The 24,830-nt window shown below is 42.4% G+C and overlaps 1 protein-coding gene across 6 annotated transcripts in view; it reads right to left on the bottom strand.

Moving 5' to 3' along the window:
* Positions 1-3,392: 3,392 nt before the first annotated feature.
* The window catches only part of FGF1 (fibroblast growth factor 1), a 301,496-nt gene continuing 280,058 nt past the window's right edge, over positions 3,393-24,830 (bottom strand). For all 6 annotated transcript variants that reach the window (XM_073620644.1, XM_073620641.1, XM_073620645.1 and 3 more), the window contains 3 exons: positions 17,944-18,148; positions 15,387-15,490; positions 3,393-9,885 (listed from right to left, as the gene is read on the bottom strand). In XM_073620644.1, coding sequence (XP_073476745.1) covers positions 9,691-9,885; positions 15,387-15,490; positions 17,944-18,112 — 468 coding nt within the window. In that variant the 5' untranslated portion in view covers positions 18,113-18,148 and the 3' untranslated portion in view covers positions 3,393-9,690. The remainder of the gene's footprint in view (positions 9,886-15,386; positions 15,491-17,943; positions 18,149-24,830) is intronic.

Genomic DNA, 24,830 nt, shown 5'->3' with positions numbered 1-24,830 from the left:
TGATTTCTCCAGGCTCACTGATTGGTTGCTAGAGGCCACTGCACATCATTACTGCTTACTGATTGGTTGCTAGAAGCTACTGCACATTATTACAGCTCACTGATGGATTGCTAGAGGTTACTGCACCTTTACTACGGCTCACTGATGGGTTGCTAGAGGTTACTGCACATCATTACAGCTTACTCACTGGTTGCTAGAGGTTATTGCACATTATTACTGCTCACTGGTGGGTTGCTAGTGTCAGGTCACCTTGAGGCTAGGTGACAGATGCACACCGTTGGGATCAGGAGTGCACCGCAAGGTAGTGGACCCTACAGCTGACTGCTGCGGATGGGAGTCAGGGTGGTAAGAAAGGCAGGGCCGCTGGAACACCAGCACGGATCTCACCGGGGTTAGAGTGTAAGATTCCCTGGGGCGCGGAGTCTAAGAGCCAGCAGGTGTTCACCAGAGCCTCTAGTGGTGAGGATGGACTGGGCTGCAACTGGCTCCAGGTCGCGACCCCCAGGGTCCCCCAGCTCACACCCACAGTAGGCAACAGGAGGATAAGGATAGTAAGGGAATAAGCCAAGGTCGGAGGCCACAAGCAGACAAGGACAACAGAGTTCACGCCAAGGTTCAGGATCACAGGCAAACAGGGATAGTCGGGGACACACCAAAGGTCAGGGTCACGAGAAGACAGGAATAGTCGAGAACAGGCCAAGGTCGGTAACTGGAATCAGACGCAGGAAACACAGCAAGTGAACACGAATGTTGATCAGCACTGCTAGCTTGCAGTGCACAGGTTAATATAGGGTTCCTTAGATAGGAGCTGGGGTGGAGCCATGCTAGAGGAGAGTTTATAAAAGCAGTCAGGTGAAAGTCAGCTGGTCTTTAGTGATGAACACATGGAGACAGGTAAGCTGACAGACAAAACTCTATTGCATAACCATGACAGCTAGAGGTTACTGCACATTATTACTGCTCACTGATTGGTTGCTATGGGTTACTGCTTATCATTATCACTCACTGTTTGGTCACTGGGTGGCAGGGCAGTATTATGGTGTGTGATGCAACTGGTTGGGTACAGTTGGTTGGATGACAGGATGGGTGATGGTGGCAGTATTGGGGAGAGGCTGAGATCATATCTCCCCTATAATGATAGGGGGTAGGATATTAGGATGCCAGAGGTGGTTTACAGGAGGGATGAGGATGATAATGACAGGAGGTAGAGTGGTAGTATGTCAGAGGTGGGGTACAGGGATGATGGGATGTTGATGACAATAGGCGCAGTGGTAGGATGTCAGCAGTGGGGTACTGGGGGGATGATGATGAGGTGGAGTGGTAGGCAGCTGACAGCGGGGTACAGGGGATGAAGATGATGATGATAACGGGGGTAGGGTGGTGGATGCTATAGGTGGGGACGTGGGGGATAAAGATAAGGATGATAACAGGGGTAGGGTGGTGGATGCTAGGGGTGGGTTACATGGGGATGATAATGACAGGAGGCAGGGTGGTAGGGATGTCAGGTTTGGGATATGGGGGGGGATGATGACGGCAGGGGGTGGGGTGGTAGGAAGCTGGCAGTGGAGTACCAGGAGGGATTAAGATAACAATGACAGGGGGTGGGGTGGTAGGATGCCAGAGGTGGGATACAGAAGGATGATGGGGATGTTGATGAGTGGGATGTCGGCAGTGGGGTACAGGGGGGGTGATGATGATGACGTGGGGTGGTAGGAAGCTGACAGTGGGGTACAGGGGGAGATGATGATGACGTGGGGTGGTAGGCAGCTGACAGTGGGGTAGAGAGGGGTGATGATGACGTGGGGTGGTAGGCAGCTGACAGTGAGGTACGGGGGGATGATGATGACGTAGGGTGATAGGCAGCTGACAGTGGGGTACAGGGGGATGATGATGACGTGGGGTGGTAGGCAGCTGACAGTGGGGTACAGGGGGGGGTGATGATGACATGGGGTGGTAAGCAGCTGACAGTGGGTTACGGTGGGGATGATGATGACGTGGGGTGGTAGGCAGCTGACAGTGGGGTACGGTGGGGATGATGATGACGTGGGGTGGTAGGCAGCTGACAGTGGGGTACAGGGGGGGTGATGATGATGTGGGGTGGTAAGCAGCTGACAGTGGGGTACGGTGGGGATGATGATGACGTGGGGTGGTAGGCAGCTGACAGTGGGGTACGGTGGGGATGATGATGACGTGGGGTGGTAGGCAGCTGACAGTGGGGTACAGGGGGAGTTATGATGATGTGGGGTGGTGGCAGCTGACAGTGGGGTACAGGGAGGATGATGATGATGTGGGGTGGTAGGCAGTTGACAGTGGGGTACAGGGGGGGGCTGAAGATAAGGATGATAACAGGGGTAGGGTGGTGGATGCTAGAGGTGGGGTACATGGCGATGATAATGACAGGAGGCAGGGTGGTAGGATGTCAAAGGTGGGGTAGGGGATGATGATGACAGGGTGTGAGGTGGTAGTCAGCTGGCAGTGGGGTACAGCAGAGATGATGGTAGGGTGGTGGGATGCCAGGAACAGGGGGATTAGGATGAGGATGGAGATGATGACAGGGGTAAGTTGGTAGGAAGCTGACAGTGGGAAGTATTACAGAAGGTAGGATGCCAGGAACAGGGTGATGAGGAGAATAATTATGATAGCATGGGGTCAGTAGGTGGCATCATATGCCGGATTGCATGCATATCATCACTCAGGGCAGTGTGTGAGGTCACAGGGGCGGAAGGCAGCGGTAATTCTCGGGGCGCCCTCAGTCAGGAGGTGACATCACAGGTCGGGATGTGTCAGTGTCGGGCACAGGCAGGACTGTAACTTTGAGGCTGTTAGTTGCAGACTGGCTCCTGGATGATCGACGGGCGTCAACTCTGACAGGTCCTCCTCCATTTCAGATCGTCCACCCTGCAGAGGAGATCGGGGAGCCGGGGGAGCTGTGCATTATCCAAGTTCTGCACATAGCCAGAGATCCGCAGTGCATGGCAGGAGGGAGGAGCCGGGGGAGAGGATTACATGGTCCCACCCACTAGCCCTCTGACCTTGGGCAGTGGTCAGTGACAGTCCGCCCCTGGGTGGGGAAAACGAGGTGCGGCCCCGGATGCAAAACGGGGACACCGACCGGGGGACATTCCTGCAACTCCCACACACGTGTTAGGCATATTAGGCAGCCGCAAGGCCCCCGGGAGAGGGAGGCCTTAGGCGGCCGCCTTATTTGCCTAATTAGTGAGCCACCTCTGCCTGGAAAAATATATACTGCTTTAGTTTGGTTCAATGCACTTCACCTCCCTTTACACTTTAGTAAATCCAACCCTTATTTTGCAGTAACCAGAATTTTGTGTAGAAAATGCCACCAGAAATTAGACCCTCACTGCCCAATCACAGTAATAAAAAAGGATGCATTTTACTTCATATATAGTTTTATTTAGCCATACAGATTTCAGATAAGCTTATATTAAATTCAATATATATATACTGTATATCTTCTATAAATTCACATATATTATAAATATAAATTATCATTCCAATACAGTAAATGTAGTTATAATAACAATGCCACAACATTTTATCCCGGACCCCTTTTGTGTAGTAACATGAAGGGTTCCCACCATGTACCATGTACACTCTGGACTGAGCATTCCACTGTTTCTGACAATGTTGGCATATTCTTTATTTCTTTATACCAGAGATGAAAGAACCTCAATGGGGTTGATTTACTAAAATTGGAGCACGCAAAATCTGGTGCAGCTGTGCATGGTAGCCAATCTGCTTCTAACTTCAACTTGATTAATTAAAGGGGTTGTAAAGGTAAAAGTTTTTTTACCTTAATGCATTTTATATACCGGCCCCCCCAGCCCCCTCGTTTTACTTACCTGACCCCTCGAAAGTCCCACGCTCGCCCCCGACATCCTCTTTGCCGCTCAGCCTGGCCGTTGATTGGTTACAGTTGATGGATTGAAAGCAGTGCAGCCATTGGCTCGCGCTGCCAATCACATCCAATGACGAGGCGCGCCTGGGGCGGGGCCGAGTGATACAGTGAGCAGCTATGGCCGCTGGCTGGATCACGGGAGTGCGCCCACAAGCACTTAACACCATGCGAGGGAGCTCGCATGAAGGTGTTGAGTCCTTGCGGGGGGGAGCCGAGACAGCCGCCGAGGGACCCCAGAAGACAAGGTTCGGGGCCACTCTGTGCAAAACGAGCTGCACAGTGGAGGTAAGTATAACATGTTTGTTATTTAAAAAAAATAAATTATCTTTAGTGATCCTTTAAGCTTTAACAAAAAAACCTGGAAGCAGATTGCAAAATCTGGTGCAGCTCTCCATAGAAACCAGTCTCCAGTTTAAGGCTGGATTCACACTTATGCATTTGTTGTGCTTTTTGCATTTTGCAGATTTGCACTACGGTCCATTTAACGTGGTTTCCTATGGAACATGTTCTGTAGTGCAAATCTGCAAAATGCAAAAAAACACTAAAAATGCATAGGTGTGAATTCAGCCTAAGGCTGGCCATATATTATACAATTTTCTTGTACAACTTTATTTTAGATTTACCAAAACCATATAATACGAGGTCAAACCTAAACACTTTCAATTTGTATGCAATTAGACAGGCCCTTATACTACATAGTTGAAGGTAGATCTAAAGAAAATTGAATAAGAAAATTGTATGGTGTATGGCCAGCTTAAGTAAATCAAACCCATTACCAGTTGTGGTGTGCAACCTCTACAGTTCAACACTGCCTGCCGCCACCTTCCAGATAACGTTTCCTAGCTGTACAAAGTGCACCTGGCCGCCACAAGCCCTCACACGCCGCTGGCTGCAAACCCACCCTCTGCCCTTAGGAGTTCCTGAGGGAGTGAGGCAGGCAGGCATCTCCTGCATATCTCTCTGCCAGCCGGGAGCAGAACTTTAAACTGTAAAGATGCTAGTCTGGATACCTATGAGCTGAAATTAAACAAATAGTTCCTATTCTATTAAAGCCTTCTGGGCCCCTCTGATGATATGAAGGGGCCCAGGAAAATGTTATGGACATTCTAGAAACCGGTCATGCTTTGAAAACTGCCTGCACATTATAATGTAATATGAAGCTGTCCGGGTCCCCTTGGTAAATTGATAGGGCCCGGGCCCCTTACAAGAGGACCGATGGTACCCCCTTACCGGCGGATCTGGTTATATAGCCTTCAGTACTGCTTACATTTAGGCTGGGTTCACAGTAGTGCGAATTGTATGTGGCTTTTTCAGCATCCAATTCGGACAGCAGGAGATTGTGACCGGCTCTCTATAGAGCTAGTTCACGTATCTCCGTAACGGCTCCGGTGCGATTTGCACAGGAGCCCTGAGTGTCTTTTGGTCTGTTTCAGGTCCAAATTCAGCCAAAAATTTGGGCTGAAATCGGTCCTGAAACGTTGAACGGAGCCACATTGGACTCCTGCTGTGAGCCGCTGCGTGTTCCAGTGTGAACCCAGCCTAATAGACTGATAGCACAATGTCAGTTAGCAGTGAAAGTGGGCAGGAGGTGTGGCATCTCCATATTACTACAATAGGGCTTTGGTTCTTATGTTCAACTCTTGGGGACCCCATAGCCCACCAACTCTGCTAAGTCACTGGAGCAGATTTATAAAATTTAGGCCTGTTATAAATAAGAACTAGAAATATAAAACGTGACTGGCGTATAGATAATGGTTCTGTCACCTTGAGAAAACAAAAAACTGCTGACAGGTTTGAAGTGCAGCTACTCAGAAGTCCCTGAACTTTACCGCTGTGAGCAGATTTTTCTTTTCCTGCTTTGCTGGAATGCTGGGCCATACTTACAGGCAAGGCTACTGCACGTCCTGATGGTGCTGAAACCTTCCCGCACCTTGCCTCCTGCACATTCCTACTAGCCAGTGAGGCAGTCCATTATATCAGTGGGCCAATAGGAATGTGTAGGGACTGGGCAAGCTTTAGTTCTACCTGGAAATGTTGAAGCTTTGTCTGTCATGTGTGTGTTTTATCTCCCTAGCTACTAACCATGCTTTTAGGACCATCATTGATTCTGTCTGTAGTTATCTCCTTGGCCCACAGACTGCTGCCTGCTTATAGTTGTTCGACAGGTGACCAGACAGGTAAGTATTAAGGCGGCAATAAACCCAAAAGCAAACAATTATTACATTGCAACTTACCAATTCTTGGATGTTGATGGCTGCATTGGTTTTCTTTTCTTAGGCTTTCTTTCTTTTTATTTTCACCTGGTGATCCAGCCAGCAAGTCTGTTTTTCAAAAGAACAAGCTCAGCAGATGTATCAGTTACACAGGGATGAGACAAACCATTTAACAGTGACAGGGGTGCTTACAATGTAAGACCTTTATCCCAAAAGAAAAAACTGTAACTGCTTATAAAGTACTAGCTGGAGCCTGGCTTCAATTTGTTAGTGTATCTAAATCTGCTAGTACATCTAACACTCCCCTCCCCTAGACTGACATTGTTGCTGTCTGCTGCGCCCCCCATGCTCCGTCATCCAGAGTGTAGACACCCTAATACAGGAGGTGTGTTTCTGGCCAGATCACCAGGTGAATGTAGAGGGAAAAGCCTAAAAAAATAAAATGAATGCAGACACCACACCTAATACATTTTTTCTTTTGGTTTTAATACCACTTTAACAGTTTTCTTTTTCAGGTGCTTTTTTTTTTATTTATTTATTTATTTATTTTTTAATGACATAGTTCTTACAAGAACATCTAAATCATGAGTTTCGATTCCATTCTTCATTTATAGTACCAAAGGCATAGCAGTTTCCACACTATCGCCCTTAATGGCTTCTTTTAGTGTTGTCTTTTCACCTATACAAAAAAAAAACTTAAAAACAATGTCTGAATAGAAGCAGCCAGGGGCGTTGCTAGGTCTACAAAAGATCTGGGGCTAGAGCCCATAGCAGCCTAGTAAAGAAAGTCATATGCATGGGCGGGCATACACATGTATATACAGTAATGTACGTGTGTGTGTGTGTGTGTGTATATCCCCAGAGAGCCCCCCACTTACATTAGGGTCCCCAGAGAGCCCCCCCTTACATCAGGGTCCCCAGAGCCTCCTCCTTACATCAGAGTCCCCATAGAGCCTCCCCCTTGCATCAGGGCTCCCAGAGAGCCCCCCTTACATTAGGGTCCCCAGAGAGCCTCCCCCTTAAAATCAGGGTCCCCAGAGAGCCCACCCACTTACATCAGGGTCCCTAGAGAGCCTCCCCTCCCCTTGGGGACCCTTGCAGAGACTCGGGGCTATGGGTCCCAGATTCGGGGCTATAGCCACAAAAGCCACCCCCTAGCGACGCCACTGGAAGCAGCAATTAGATAACACATGTCATAATTACTATGCCTGTATGTACAGCAAGTAGCCATCATTGAGGCAGACACAAAAGTGGAGAGCCTTAAAGGAATCATGTACTGAGAGAATATGTAGGCTGCCATTGTTGACCAGTCCTGAAAAAATCCAGGTTGCCTTGCTGCCGTGCCAACCCATAAACTTTAATACTTTTTGACTCGCTGATCTGAAACAAATCTGTAGTTAGTTCTGACTTTACTTACCACATGGCCGGTTCCCAGACAGTAACTCACATATTGAAGCCAGAGACAGCCAGGCAACTAACATTTTTAAAAGGAATCCAGCAATGGCAGCCTATTTACATTATCTTAGGTTAATTACCAGTCTGCTAGCTAGCACAGATAATGCTGCTCTTCTGCTTCTGAAAATATTTTTACAATAATAGCAATATCCCAGCATACACCGAGGAAACCGCACTGACTGCAAATTGACACAAGTTTTTCAGTGTTAAATCACTACATCATTCACAAAGTTTGGACAGTGTCAGTGTCTTTGTTACATAATCAATCTTTTATTTAGTGCTAAAAATCATTTCAATGGGTTGTATTTACTAAAGGAGTAGAGAATTTGCAATTTCAAATGAGCTTATGAGTTACGAGCTTAGTGAATAAGATGAAGCTGTGTGGACATCAATCATCCAAATCCAATCAGGTTCTAGCAAATATCCCGTGCACATAATTGGGTATTCCAAGTGAATACAATTTCACCCTGCACTAAGCAAAGTGAACATAGGGGTTTAACTAAAGAAGAACAAACTGTTCAGTTATAGATAAGGTATAACGGTGTTCATTTTCAATACCCAATCATGTTTAAGGAAAACAAGTTTTTTTTTCTTAAAAGGTATTTTGTATTAATCTGAGCACAGCTTCAATGTGTTTACTAAGCTTAGCAAACATTCACTTTGCTAAATGAACACTCTCTACCCCTTTAGTGAATCAACCCACTGGCCTTGATTCTGCGAGCTGCAACACCTCTTAAAAAAAAATAAAAAATAAAAGTTCCTCTTTAACAAATTATAGGTCAGCATTTACCACTGCCTATTTACCCGCCCTTGAAGTTCAGCACTGTGTTCTTCTAAGCCTTCTTGGATATGACTTTCCATAGTCTCAGAGCCAGCTCCTCACTGTACCTGTGCTGTGGAACTGGTGCTACAGCCTCCTGGTGGGTGTGACGCGTCCCAGAAGGTTACGGGTGGTGGTGGTGGTGGGGGGGCAAACTACCTAGGTGAGAATTACGTGGGATATTCGCTCCCAGAAAGAAAATTAAAAACACACCAAATTTGTTAAAGAAGGGAGGGAAGAAGGGGACTTTCATGTTTAAGTGAAAGTCCACTTTAAGAAGTGCTAAATGGTGCCCAAATATACTTTTTTTTAACGTTTTTATCTTACCTACCTTTATTCCGTTCCAGCCCACCCCCTGTTCTACATTCTTGCCTAGGAGAGAATAACATGTTGAGCATCCTGGTGTACACATCACATATGTCAGAAGGAATAGGCTTCCATTCAGCAGATGGAGGGGGAAGAGGGCATGCTTGGTGGTGTGTCATTGGGGGGGCTGGCCACTGAACCCAGTAAAGGCAGACAGTTACTGATGATGTTACAAAGGAAGATGGTGGCATGGGACTCAGGCAATGGCAGCATGAAGCAGGTCACAGCAAGACAGTGCTAGATTCAATGGACAGGTAAGTATTTGAATTATGATTGAACCAGCAGTCGTTAAAGCAGAACTAAACCCATAAATGTATTGGTTTTCCAAAACAATTACATTCAAGGCATGCTGTGAATGGTAACTGCCCCATTGGCTTATGCTCTCTACCAAACTGCCAAGCCAACAAATGACTGGAGCATTCAATTTTGGTCAAAGCTGTGCAGCTTGTTTTTATCTACAGACATCCCTTGCAGTTTTGGTAAAGGTGAACTTTTGCATTGGACGTTCAGTTGGGCTTAGCACTTTTTAGCACATCTCAAGTGAAATTGCAGCCTGATGAATTAAGGCCACTGGCTCATTAGACATTTGAATAACATAATCATTTGTTATTTTTCACAGCTATTTCACCATCAATAACACAATAGCAAAGGTTTTTTTTTTTTAATGATTAGCATCCTGTGCCCAATGCTTTTAATGAATTTATAAAGTGATTTTCCCCAGACTATAGTCAGCATGGCCATAAATACTCCAGTTGGGATGAAAATGCCACACTGTAAGATTGGGGTTTTGTAAGCGCTTCCTGTTAATACACTGATTTGGCCTTAAGTACAATATAATAGTTTACAGCAATACCACAAATAACATGTAACAGTATGAATTTGAAAGCGGATCAGTCGTCGGTGCTGGCTGAAAATCTCTAGTCACTTGACACTGATAATGGAAGGAACAGGATGGCGTTTTGGCCGTAGTGAGTCCGTGAACCACGTTTGCATGTCCCATTCTTCTTAATGCCAACAAACCAGTTGGAATCAGAGTATTTTTTTGACTTGTACGTATTGTAGTTATTCTCCTCTATAGTCTCCAAAAACAGGCATTCTTCATTCATTGTCATCTTGGAAAAGACAGAGAACAAAAAACTGAGTTTATTGCTTGTGGGAAACTAAACTTTAATGTTATATATAGAGGAGCTGGATGGCAATTCTGAAGGAAAGATTCTGGCTAAGAAAATGATGCTTTTGGTCTGCACTTGAAACCGATGCTTCCCTGGCCTCACTACTGTGGCTCTGTCTGGAATGTCTTTAAAATATGCTTCGGCTGCAGATTTCTGTCACCATAGGAGGTGCTTTGCAATTAATGAAACCACTTTTGATCATTGTAATGTTCTTCTCACAACTGATACACATAATACACGTGGATTAGAATGATTACGTTTGGTATAGGGTTATTTTTATTAAAAAAAATTGTCTGAAGTTAGGATTACTTCTAGTAAAGACAAATAGCATTTGAGAGGATGGTCCATTCTCCACCATTCACAATCATAAATACAGTATTTAGCCCTGCAGCAAAATTTTGATTTTGCTCGCTGTAATACCTGGCACAATATGTGGTCTTGACCTTAAACTAAAGTATGCCTACTGTACAATAAGGACAGATAGCAGATAAGAGCTATCAGTATGCTTAGCAACCCTAATAGGGGACAATGCAGTTAATAGAAATTGAGAGAGAAGATGGGGCAGCAAAGTAGGGAATTAACTTTTAACCTTCAGTTTCCTCAGTAATTCATTAGACATCATTGGCACCAACATTTAGAGGCCTTGGCAAAAAATTCTAAAAACTTTGCACCTTTCACCTCCAGAGCAAGCATGTCCTGGACGAAGTAGTCTGATAGCCATTGAACATTTGAACCCCTTTCTGACCGCCGTTTGTTGGCACAATAGCATGGCTGGACTCAATGTCTGCTGGTATATATGGGTGAACCACAAAGAGAAAGTTTGAATTCTCAATAGGGCGTTGCCAACATTCCAAAATATATTATTCTAGAAGGACCCTGATAAAAGGGACACTTGTACCTCCCGGTAAAAAGGGACTTTAAAGGCGAACCAAGGAAATTTTTATAAAAACATGTTATTTATTTGAAAAAATGCTTAAAAACGCATATATACAAAATAATTTGCACATAGTATATTATCTACAAATTCAAAGGTGAGTACAGGAAAAAAGTATGTTCAGTATTGAATTATATAAAGAATTTTATATATATATATATATATATATATATATATATATATATATACACACACACACACATACATACAAAGATATGTGCAGAAAACGCGATTTCCTTAAAGGGTTAGATAAACCCTTTTATGTGGGTCCTTCTAGAACAATGTCTGCCGGTGGCCTGCGATCGCGGCAAGGAGAGGCAGAACAGGGTAGTGCTTATGTAAACAAGGCACTTCCCTGTTCTGCCTAGTGACATGACAGAGATCTTCTGGTCCCTTTCATTGGGAGCAGGGATCTCTGTCATGTTCTAGTGAGCCCATCCCAGTGTTGCCAACCTACCAGATTGAAATTTACTTACATGACACCCAAAATTTACTGGTATAGCCAGGTTTTTACTATCATTTCCAAAAGTTACAAAATTATAGTTTTTAGTGCAAATCTCCGTATTTAGGCTACAAACAAGTGCAATATGCAATTAGTAATGTGATTTAAGGTAGATATTAGGGCAAATAATATATTCCTATTTTATTTACAATGTAGTAAGTAAGTAGCTCAGGGGCAGGACTCAAGAGGGCAAGAAATTAGAGTAGTCCGCACACACTCATGAAACTGACTCACACTGTGCAGCAGCATAGATCACCAACACGACGCATTCCCTCCTGAGTCACAGTGACAGTCTCAGACATTTATACAGTGACAGTGACAGACATTTATACAGTAATCAGTGGCTATTTTTAGCTCTGATCGCTGTATAAATGTCAATGGTCCCAAAACAGTGTCAAAAGTGTCCAATCTGTCCGCCGCAATGTCGCAGTCCTGATAAAAATCGCAGATCACCACCATTAGTAGTGAAAAAAAAAAAAAAATGAATAATAAAAATGCTATAAATCTATCCCCTATTTTGTAGACGCTATAACTTTTGCACAAACCAATCAATATACGCTTATTGCAATTTTTTTTTACTAAAAATATGTACAAGAATATATATCTACCTAAATTGAGGAAGAAATTAGTTTTTTTTCTATATTTTTGGGGGATATATATTATAGCAAAAAGTAAAAAATATTGCTTTTTTTCCAAAATTGTCGCTCTTTTTTTGTTTATAGCACAAAAAATAAAAACTGCAGAGGTTATAAAATACCACTAAAAGAAAGCCCTATTTGTGGGGAAAAAAAGGACATCAATTTTTTGTTTGGGTACAACGTCGCATGACCGCGCAATTGTCAGTTAAAACGACGCAGTGCCATATCCCAAAAAATGCTCTGGTCAATAAGGGGGTAAAATCTTCCGGGGCTGAAGTGGTTAAATAAAAATAACAAGACTTGTAGTAGCAATAAAATCATATTTACTTGTTTGAGCTTTTTTCATTTACATGTCTTCAGTTACTTCCTGCTTTCCAGATCAAGGCAAACAATGTCATACATCCCAGAAGTCTTCAGCAGGGCAGGAGGGGCTTTTTCAGCTAAGCACACCCCCCTGCCTGCATTCCTGAGCTAAGGGCAGATGAATTCCAGGAAGTACTGTAAATGCTATATGAATCATCTGCCCTTGATCCATAAAAATGCTAGGGGGTGTTTTTCAAAGGGATTTCTCAGCAAAAGAAAGCATGGAGGCATGGATGGATAAGTGAGTTTGCTTTGACTGTTAAAAATGAACTAAATAGCATTTTTGGTTTGTGGTGCTCCAATGCAGTGTAGTTCTGCTTTAATGTACATCCTCCAGCACATGGCATTTCCAAGCTTCTTATACAGCGTAAGACAGCACTCTGAAATTAACTCTGTATGCCCAACGCTTAATTTGTAGTTCTGCAAATATACAGTGAGCCATGGTTAAAAGGTTTGTATAAGGCCAGATTCACACTGGCGCACTGCGGTTTGGCCAAGGCGCAGATGTATCTATTTGTGGTATTCATGCATTTTACCACATTTTAGCTGCGTCCTATAGACTACTATTAGGTCATGAATTTTTGCCGCATTTTCTGAAAGCACTCCAAAGATGCAGCATGCAGGACTTTTGGTAAGCTTCCAGAAAATGTGGCAAAAAAGCAAGACCTAATAGAAGTCTGTAGGACCGCATCTAAAAACAGCTAAGTAGCACAAAAACTGCAGATACAGTTTTTGCACTGTGGCCAAACTGCAGTGAACCAGGCCTAAGGTAATTGTAAATTGTCTTGAGGGTTAAAGCAAAAACTAATGTCTGCTGTATTTATCTCTCCTTTGACGATGTGACATCCAATGTACAGTGCCTTGCAAAAGTATTCACCCCCTTGGCATTTTTCGTGTTTTGTTGCCTCACAACTTGGAATTAACATGGATTGTTTGAGGATTTGCATCATTTCTTTTACAGAACATGCCCACAACTCTGAAGATGTTCTCTTTTTTTTATTGTGAAGAAAACAACAAATAGGACAAAATAACAGAAAAAGTCAATGTGCATAACTATTCACTCCCCCTAAAATCAATACTTTGTAGGGCCACCTTTTGCGGCTATCACAGCTCCAAGTCACTTTGGATAAGTCTCTATGAGCTTGCCACATCTTACCACTGGGATGTTTGCCTATTCCTCCTTGCAAAACTGCTCCAGCTCCTTCAAGTTGGATGGTTTGTGCTTGTGAACAGCAATCTTTAAGTCTGACCATAGATTTTCTATTGGATTGAGTTCTGGGCTTTGACTAGGCCATTCCAACACATTTACATGTTTCCCCTAAAACCACTCAAGTGTTGCTTTAGCAGTGTGTTTGGGGTCATTGACCTGCTGGAAGGTGAACCTCCATCCTTGCCTCAAATCACACACAGAGTGGTACAGGTTTTGCTCAAGAATATCCCTGTATTTAGCACCATCCATCTTTCCCTCAACTCTGACCAGTTTCCCAGTCCCGACTGCTGAAAAACATCCCCACAGCATGATGCTGCCACTACCATGTTTCACTGTGGGGATGATGTTCCTTGGGTGATGTGATGTGTTGGGTTTGCGCCAGACGTAGCGTTTTCTTTGATGGCCAAAAAGTTCAATTTTAGTCTCATCAGACCAGAACACCTTCCTCCATACATTTTGGGAGTCTTCCACATGCCGTTTTGCAAACTCAAAACGTGCCATTTTGTTCTTTGCTGAAAGTAATGGCTTTCTTCTGGCCACTCTGCCATAAAGCCCAACTCTATGGAGCGCACAGCTTATTGTCGTCCTATGTACAGATACTCCAGTCTCTGCTGTGGAACTCTGCAGCTCCTCCAGGGTTACCTTAGGTCTCTGTGCTGCCTCTCTGATTAATGTCCTCCTTGCCCGGTCCGTGAGTTTTGGTGTGTGGTCGTCTCTTGGCAGGTTTGCTGTTGTGCCATGTTCTTTCCATTTGGTTATGATAGATTTGATGGTGCTCCTAGGGATCATCAAAGATTTGGATATTTTTTTTCTTTAACCTAACCCTGACTTGTACTTCTCAACAACATTGTCCCTTACTTGTTTGGAGAGTTCCTTGGTATTCATAGCAGTGTTTGGTTAGTGGTGCCTCTTGCTTAGGTGTTGCAGCCTCTGGGGCCTTTCAAAGAGGTGTGTACATGTAACAACAGAACATGTGACACTTAGATTGCACACAGGTGGACATCATTTCACTAATTATGTGACTTCTGAAGGTAATTGGTTGCACCAGAACTTTTTATGGGCTTCATAACAAAGGGGGTGAATACATACGTACATGCCAATTATAAAGTAAAAAGACAAGGGGGCTGAATACTTTTGCAAGGCACTGTACTACCAGATGGGAATAAAGACAAGGCTGTACTGCTAAGACAATAAGTAGTTTTTTCAGTAGCTAATTGGATGCTGTTTGCTGCCCAGAGAAAGCAAGGGAAAACTGTGAATGACAGTCCTGAAGGCTTCTCACGTGCATCTTATATTTGCTCTAAATAACTGGAGATTTGACAGGTGGTCAGTGTACACCTTTCCAACTTAATGGGTCCATTCACACTGACAAGTTGCAGTAACATGTGCGTTACAGCAATGGACGTTAGTGTACAATAAATTGATCATTGCACAGTAGCTGCCACTGCACCTGTAGTGCAGAGTATCTCAAAGTACCTGTGGCATGCTGCATTGTGGAAAATGCAATGCAAAGTGCATTGTCATCCTATTCAAAATGAACAGGTTGCCTTAGGGCATAAAAGCACCTTGCTTTAATGCATATATTTTAACACAATCCATACGGTAGATGGGTTCCCCAATGGTACAGTACTGGATATGTGCTATTTTCAGATGCATACATTTCTTTATATTTAATTTGCCCCAAAGCCTCCCATCTGGCCCCCCTCCCACTGCCAGGTCCCATAGCAACTGGATGTAAATGTTTATAAAACGGTCATTGCAATATATTTCTAAAAGGTGTTACTTGATACTTACAGATCCATATAAAAGGCCATTTTCGTTCATAGCCAAGTAATTCTCAGTATGAGCATTCTTGATATAAACCACACCAATGCTTTCTGCACTTAGCTGCAACTGAACTAAAAGAGAAAATGTTATTCAAATAATACCATAGTACAGAAAAGAAACCTATTTGTGATTAATTTTTCTGTAAACAAATAAAATATTCTGTGAAAAATTAGGGGAATGAAGAGTGTTGTCAGCGGCAACCTCACACCTGTTCTAATTTTTGCTGTTTTCCAAATTAGTTGAGAAAACTTTTGAAAATATACAGTCTACAGTAAACTCCTATAGTTTGCTACATGAAGATCAATGCATAAGTGTATTTGTGACCATTTTAAAGCTTAGTTTGTGAAATTGTTTTTTGCCTGTGTAGACTGTCTTAAACAGGAAAGCTTCCAGTGACTGCCATGCATCTGGGTAAGATTTATATATATATTTTATGTTGTTCTCCTCACCTCCTAGGGAAGCTCACTCTTAAACCTATAATACCAAGACTTCTGCTGACCCGAAAGGTGGGATTTGAGGATGGGCACAATGGCTGTGCCCTATAGGGTTTAAGAACATCAGGCAGCAACCAGTCGCCTGCTGGCCTGCCGATTTAACAGAGCTATGAAGCAAGCATGTATATGCTCCTACACAAATCTATGAAAGCACTTGTGCGTATTTAGTAGCAGCATCAGCAGCAGATAGATCTAGTCCATCTTTTGTTGCTGGTAAAGTGCAGGTATCCTATAGATAAATGACAGTACACTTTGTAGAAGAAGCAGATTGCAGTACAGGGTAACAGAGTAAAAAGAAAGTGCTGATCTCTAAGCTTAAGCTGCCCACTCCCTACTTTAGTAAAAATCCAGTGCTCCAGAACTGATATAAGAACAAGCAGAGTAGGAATCCTGGGCGTGACGGGTCAGCCTGGTTCTTAGTTGATAACAACTTAGGAAAACATGACTTTGGAGAATCTCATTAAAGGAAATTAAAAATAGACTAAAAATCAATACATTAAATTAAGCTAATAAATAATAATGCAGTGAGGCTAACGTGAAAAAAAAACCCTAGCTGCTTCATGCAGATTATATACCAAAAAGTGAAATATTTTTAGAATGTTTAAAAATCTTCTTCAAATTTTTAAGTGCAACCCCTTTTTGTAGAGTCTCCATAGAATAAATGGGTTTTTATTTCTCTGAACCACAGTTTTTGCTACTGTAAACATATACCGTATATACTCGAGTATAAGTCGAGATTTTCAGCCCTTTTTTTTGGGCTGAAAGTGCCCCCTCGACTTATACTCGAGTCACCGCCATCTGCCTACATGATCAGTGTGTCATGCAGGCAGACGGCGGCCAGTGTGTGCTACATACAATTCGGCAGCCTCTAACTGTTCAAAAGCCGCGCCTCCTCCTCATCTGTGATAGGTAGAAAACTCCATTTCCCAGCAGCCTATCACAGACATTCTCTCATCCTCATCCATGGTATGAGGATGAGAGAATGTCTGTGATAGGCTGACCGCTGACTGCTGGGAAATGGAGCTTTCTGTCTATCACGGATTAGGAGGAGGCGCGGCCTTTGAACAGTGAATGGCCGCCGAATAGTAAAAGCACACGCTGATCGGTGGATGCAGAGCGGCACACGGAGGCATGCACAGGACACAGGTAGGATGCACACATACACAGGACACATGTACACGTACACAGCGACACATGCACAGGACACATGCACATATACACAGGACACATGCACATATACACAGGACACATGCACATATACACATGACACATATACACAGGACACATGACACATGCACATATACACAGGACACATGACACATGCACATATACACAGGACACATGCACATATACACAGGACACATGACACATTCACATATACACAGGACACATGACACATTCACATATACACAGGACACATGACACATGCACATATACACAGGACACATGACACATGCACATATACACAGGACACAGGGAGGTATACAGCTGCAGAAGGGCATTGTTGACCCTCTTTTTCCACTTACAGTAGCTGCTGCATTTCTCACCCTCGTCTTATACTCGGGTCACTAAGTTTTTCCCATTTTTTTGTGGTAAATTAGGGCCTCGACTTATACTCGGGTCGGCTTATACTCAAGTATATACGGTACTGTATCTTGCGTAATTTTGTTATGTTTTCATCCTTCCATCACCTACTACTTACACAGATGACCATTATTAAATTATTATTGTTACCTTTTAAAATTGTGTAGCTGTCTAGTATTCTGTTTGCCAATTTGTCTCCTTGACCCCAAGAAATCCCAAAGTGAGTGTTTCTCCATTGCAAGATACACCCCCCCCCCCACACACACACACACACACGCACACATCTAGTCCCACGACACCAGGACAAACAGAGTGGTTGCAGACAACAGTAACAAACAACAGGTGTTCTAATCCCAATCCCACTCTGTCCAAAATGAAAAATATAATTTTGACTTCAGATACACTTTAAGAAACAGCTTATTGTCTACTTTTGCCTGTAACCTTACTGTTGAGGTCATCTCTGTCTCTTGTTCCATCCACCACTCCATCTGGAAGTAAGCGTAAGAAGAATCCTCCATTTCTGCAGTATAGAAGCCTTGGTTGCTTGTAGTTTCCCATTGGGAGGTTAAACTTCTCAGTCACAGCGCTGAAAGTGGTGATATCCCCTTCTGCCATCCTTTGTACTTTTCCAGCAATGCTGGGCTTTTAGCACTGTAAGACAGCAACGAGCAATGGTATACTTTATTTCAGTGCTTCTTAAAGTAAAACTTAAGGCAAAACTTTTTTTTTCATTTTGTATACAGTAAGATAGTTTTTTTTTTTGCCATCTGTGACCCATTGGGGAGATTTCCCATCACTTCCTGTCCCATAGCCAAACAGGAAGTGAGGGGAAAAGCCTGCAAATTAAGGGAATTCCTTGGGGTCCCCCAGGTCACCAGAACTAGTGTCCTCATTGGAAGATTTTTCCTCTATTACTTTTCTGGGGACAGCCCAAAATTTGTGATTTTCTTTTACATTCACTTTCAATCATAATAGCAAACATGACAGGTAGAGAAGGTGAATCTCTCTAATTGGGGCAGACGTAGTAATAATAACCTAACAGGTTTTCTAAACCATCTCCACTCAACCCAAAACTAAAAAAAAATAAAAAGGTTTGCCTTTAGTTATGCTTTAGTTATACTTTAATCTTATTGGGTCAAATATGTCTTTTTAGTTTGAATTACTGTATGGCATCTAAAAAGGAAGGATTAACTCTTTGGATAGTTTGGAAAATTTAAGTCAACAGTCTATTTCTGTCCATTTAAAAAAAAAAAAAAGTGAGCATTGCACCCTCACCAATTTTCAATGTCAGCACATAGGTTGGTGTTTTAACCTAAGATGGATCCTTTGCAATAGTTTGTGACACTGGTAGGAAAATCTCCCCTACACTTGGCACAGATATAACATGCAGTGTCTGCCTTTTATAGCCAAGCTTCTAAGCTCACTGGGTAAAATGAATCTTCTGTATATTTCTACTAAAGGGCAAATTTTATAACATTACTCTGTCTTGTGGCTACTAGTGGATTTTGTGAAACACTGTATCAACTGCCCCCTAGTGGATTTTGAATCATATATAGGAGTCTATTTTGTGTTCACCATAGCAAGTTTTACTGCCCAGACACACTAAAATCCCCAACATTTTTATTTCAACATATATATCAAGTTAAATGAAATGTCTTTCATTTTATTTAAAGGACTTCTCCTCAAAAAGTTATACTGCAAGAACAGGTGCATTTTAAGGAAAAATCTCCAAAATACTCTAATGTCTCAATAATAAGCATATGGTTGTTGCTGACAAAACATACATGATGTGACTAATATTTACATACACATGCTCGCCCTATGCTGCGCTTTTTGGGGTGTGTGCAGGGGTTACAGGAGGTTCTTTTTTTATTTTATTTATTTCATACAATTCTTTTTATTTTTTTATTGCCATCACAAGAGGGCTAACAAGCCTCCTATGTTATAGCATGGGCAGGTGATGGGTCCTCTTTATGGAGACATTGGGGGTCTATTAAACCCCCATGTCTCCCCTGCTTTACAATGCAGCTATTCAAGCACAAATTGTGTTGGAATAACTGCAGGCTTTTCTGCACTAGCTGAAGAATAACAGCTGTGGCCCTGAAAGTGACATAATACACATCCCTTCTGGGGTCATTAGTCGCAGGAGGGAACAGGTAATGGATGTTCCCCAAGTTCCTCGTGCTTACTCGTTGAAAGCTGTTTGAGAGCCCTGTATAAGTGATCAGGCATCTCTCTTGAAGTCGGTATCAAGATCACAGCTGCAGCAACAGCTGTGAGCTTACTTTAACCATTTGTCTTCCATGACCATGGCGTTTATAAACGTACTGTGGTAGACAAGTGGTCGATTACAAACTGTGCAAAAATGTATAGATAATAAAGCAAAACATAACATAGCTGCTTAACAAAGCTTTGTTGGCATCAGTCACCACTAAGGGTTAGAGACTGCCACCCACATCACATCCTGATGTGTCAGTCTGTATAATTGACTTCCTCTCCATAAAGAGATAATGTCCTATTTTTACGATACCAATTCTATTTGCTGTCATAATCTGCAGGGCTAGTGAGGTCCAAAGGTTGGCAGGTTTATAAGCACTTCCTCTTCTTTGTTTTTACATTGTATGGGTAAGGTGTTATGTACTGAATCTCTATCTTGCCTGCATAAGCACAGACCCAAAACCTGTCACTCCATTTTCAGGTTAAACTTTATAAATACTGCAGTCCAGATAAAGGTAAATTTAAAGGAGTAAATGACAAATGAATGTATTTTAATTTTCCTTTTTAGTGAGTAGAGACATTTTATTCAGCAAACGTTGTTGATCATATCTTGGTGTAAATATAAGAGGGTATATAAACTGTATATTTCGTAAATGCAGAACTGAAACTGCATATATATGAACCAAATAATAACATATAATAAATACATTCATGTGCATAGTATATTAAACTGAGCTAATCAAATTATATCTGACTGTCTTTCCAAAGTTAGCCAAAAACCTTGCACCTAAAAATTCAGCTAAAATTCTCAGCTGGACCCCCTTTTCAGAGTTGCAAGACTATGAAGGAGATTTAATATTCATTTAAGAACCAGACCATTTTTTTTTATTTGAGCAAAGTTTCAGTTCTACATTTATGAAATATACATTGTTTGTATTTGTTTGAGGGACAGGCATGGCTTTAATGCGTATAAATAGTAAATAATTATAGAAAATGTGCACTATCCTATCATTTTTCCCAATGCAGTGTTTACGCAATTTGCGCACCCCCTTATATTTACACCAATATATGATCAACAAAGTTTGCTGAATAAAATGTTTTTATAAGAGTGCGAGTTTTATGTAATGTAGCAGAATGGTAAAGCTTAGAGTGAATGTTCACATTTTTCTTAGGAGAGATTTATCCCGCTTTCAGTACTAAATTGAGAAGTACACAGAGGGTAAAAATGGTTTGCGTAAATATTTAGCATAACATTGAGAGAAGATCAAGTCAGCTTAATGAGGACACAAATTAGCAAGATGGCAACTTTTTAACAAGTGTGTATTTATATACCATACACCCACTGTATATTATTTATCTTTCTCTTTCGTTTTACTTTCTGATTTTGCTTATTCTTTCTTCATGTAGGGTCTGGATCCAGATCCAGACCCTCCATGCAGCTGCACAGAAGCAGGTCACTTCTTAAGGTGATCCATCGGTGGCTTCTAACAGCCAGATTGCTATAGCAGTGATCTATTGCTTAAAGGAGAGGAGAGAGAGATCTATAGTAGCTCTGCCCAAGCCTCCAAACTAACAGGAAGTGTTATGACATTATTCGCAGTGTCACATCCCTTCCGATATAAACACAACACACAAGTGTTGTGTTTGCTTTTGGTTCTACTGAGCACTCTTATGGAGCAGTCTTTAGAATGACCAGAAGCCCAGGAGCTGATTGTTTCGATTCTTGGACCTAGCGATAGACCCCAGCTGTCACTTCCAGCCTGCATGCTAAGGTGGGCCCACGGGAGCTGCTAATATCAGTCGCTGGTAGAAAGGGGATAAAGGAGTTGTAAAAGAGGAAGGTTTTCTTTATATTAATGCATTCTATGCATTAAAATAAAAAGCCTTCTGTGTGTAGCAGACTCCCCAACAACCCCCAATTACCTACCTGAGCTCCTTCTCTCTCCAGCAATGTCCACGATCCCCTCAGCCATCCAGTACACTCCTCTTGATTGGCTCAGACAGAGCAGCAGCGCTATTGGCTCCCACGGCTGTCAAAGTCAGTCAGCCAATCAGGGGAGAGAGGGGGTGGGGCCAGGTCGGGGGTCCATGTCTGAATGGATACACAGAGCTCTGACTTGGCATGGGTGCCCCCTGTAGCAAGCTGCTGGCTGAGGGGCACTCAAAGGAGGGAGGGGCCAGGAGCAGCAAAGAGGGACCAGAGAAGAGGAGGATCTGGGCTGCTTTATGCAAAACCAACTACACAGAGGAGGTAAGTTTGTTATTTAAAAAAAAGCAAGCCTTTACAATCACTTTAAGTAAGTCACAGACAGGATAGTTTCCAAAAAACATAGTCAAGAAATTGAATCCTGCAATGTAGCTGGTGGTCAAAAGAGGAACAAGCGACAAGGGCCTCATGAGAACAGTCTATCAGGTGCACTGAATTCTGCTAAAGCCAGTGTGTCCTGGAAAAAACAGTGAGACGATCACCATAAGGCCCTTGTCACCCGATTCCACATGTCCTATGCACCTGCTATACTTATGGATCTGAGATACAGCATTTAAATGTATGTAAAGCCAAAACTTTATTGAATAGATTAGGGAACAGTTTAAGACCCTTTACATGATTTTATTTTTGCAATGTCCAAGAAGCAAAAGTGAGAGTAAACCTCAAAGTGAGGAATAGTGCCCTCTTAGTTTTCACCAGAACAGCTATCCCCATTTGAAGGATACCCCTCCCCTCCTGTTCCTGAGATAAGTCTAAGATTTGGGATTTTTGATCATTCAATACCAGAGGGGAATGTTCCCAAGACAAATGGAGTGGGCTACATACAGAAATAAAAATCTCACCAGAGTTTCTTACCCTTTCCTACTCCATCAATACAAAAAAAAGTTTGGTCTTACCATTTACAGTGTACATGCAACATGCCTTGGATCTATTGGGGTTGATTTACTAAAACTGGAAAGTGTAAAATCTAGTGCAGCTGTACATAGTAGCCAGTCAGCTTCTAACTTGAACAGCTTGTTCAATTAAACTTTGATGAAAAATCCTGGAAGCTGATTGGTTTCTATGCAGGGCTGCACCAGATTTTGCACTCTCTGGGTTGTTGAGCAACCTATATGACTTAAATGTTTCGCTATACCAGACTAATAATTCTGAGACCTTGCACATATAGAAATGGGCCTGCTGAAATGAATGCAATTCTGGATTATATATTAAATATCATTTACCAACAGGATCTGAGACAATTTGGACAATGTGAAACGCATATTAATCCTTTTGGTTTTTACACTTAGTAAAATAAATCATGCAGCCTACTCATACTACAGCATCTTACCTGGGTGCATTTTGATCAGAGTAGAGTAGTGCTGCTAATAGCAACCCTAATGTGCAAACACGTGTACTGTAAATAAATGTACTGTATATGTAAATATATACAGTAAAGTATAAAGAGAGTGAATTGTGGGAACCATGTATGTTAATGCAATTATGTATGCTTTAGCAAAACTAGCTAAATGAGTAGCATTAAAGCATCTTTTCCAATCCTTGTAAAGGTAATATATTTTGTGCTATGTTTTTCAAATGCACGAAACACTGTGTATGACATGTCCACTTTAAGAGTAAATAAAAATAAAATTCATTGCTGCCACATCTGACAAATTAGAGATATGAGACATTTCCTATTCCTGGATTAATATTTAACAACAAAAATGGAGCTATTTACTGGTAAGCAAACTAGACTGGGCTAGGTGAGGGTCATACATCCAGTTCTTATCTACAGCACACAGGAGCTCTGCAGATAAACTAAAGAACTTAGCTTTCTATGCAGTCCAGTTCATAATTTAGTCAACATACAAAGGAGAGATTAGTTATCAAGGTTGTACTACACTTTTGAGCTTCAATTTTTAACACAATAAAAGATTTTATTTGCTAGCTAGCAGAAAAATTGTTGGTTCTGTAAAGTCTAATCACACTTCAGAATAGTAAAATGTTTGAAGAATCTACCAGGCTTTTAATTGCTTTCAATGCCTGAATTATTACATTTTTAGACATTGTAAATAATGTAAGGTGGAAAACACAGCTCAGTAAGTTAGCAATAGCTTGTAAAAGCGGAGCTCCGCCGATTTTTTTTTTTTTTTAAGTCAGCAGCTACAAATACTGCAGCTGCTGACTTTTAAAATAAGGACACTTACCTGTCCAGGGTGCCCGCAATGTCGGCACCCGAAGCCAATTTGTCTCTCGGGTGCTGCCGCCACTATCTTCGGTAAGGGAATCAGAAAGTGAAGCCTTGCGGCTTCACTTCCTGGTTCCCTACTGCGCATGCACAACTCGCGCTGCACATTCCCACTGGTCCCTGCTGTCTTTTGGGACCTGTGTGTCTCCCAGAAGACAGTGGGGGGGGGACAGAGAAGGCGACGGAAGTGGCGTACATACCCGCGGGTGGCTCGGGTATCTATGCCCGGAAGTGGGAGCAAAATACCTGTATTAGACAGATATCTGCTCTCCCCTCCCCCTGAAAGGTGCCAAATGTGACACCGGAGGAGGATAGGAATCCGAAAAGCGGAAGTTCCATTTTTGGGTGAAACTCCGCGTTTTGTATAGAGTGAAAGGGGGTTAGAACACCTGTCAGGTTGTATTGCTGTCTGTGTCCCTATTAGGGAGATTCACCCTCTCTATTTGTCCTATTTAGCATAATTATTGAAAGTGAAAGTAAAAGAAAATCCCAAATTTTGTGTTGTCCCCAGAAAAGTATTAGAGGAGAAATCTTCCAATGAGGACACTAGTTCTGGTAACCTGGGGGTCCCCAACGAAATCCCTTTCTTTGCAGGAATTTCCACTCACTTCCTGTTTGGCTATGGGATAGGAAGTGAAGGGAAATCTCTGCAATGGGACACAGATGGAAAAAATAAAAAATGTGACAGTTGCTATAACCCTCTCTTATGCTAACCAAAATGAAATGTTAGCACACAGCTGGTGTTTCTAAGCCAATAATTAGAAAATTGCCACACATGGATACAATTTACATCATTGGACATCTAAAACGAAAGCACACAGATACAATGTGCACAAAAATGACAACCACAGTTGTTCTCAAGTCTGCATATCCTTGGAGAATTGGTAATATACAGTCTGTAT

The sequence above is a fragment of the Aquarana catesbeiana genome, linkage group LG03, assembly GCF_042186555.1.
Source record: "Aquarana catesbeiana isolate 2022-GZ linkage group LG03, ASM4218655v1, whole genome shotgun sequence".
Taxonomy (NCBI): domain Eukaryota; kingdom Metazoa; phylum Chordata; class Amphibia; order Anura; family Ranidae; genus Aquarana; species Aquarana catesbeiana.
This window is presented reverse-complemented; position numbering and strand designations above follow the sequence as displayed.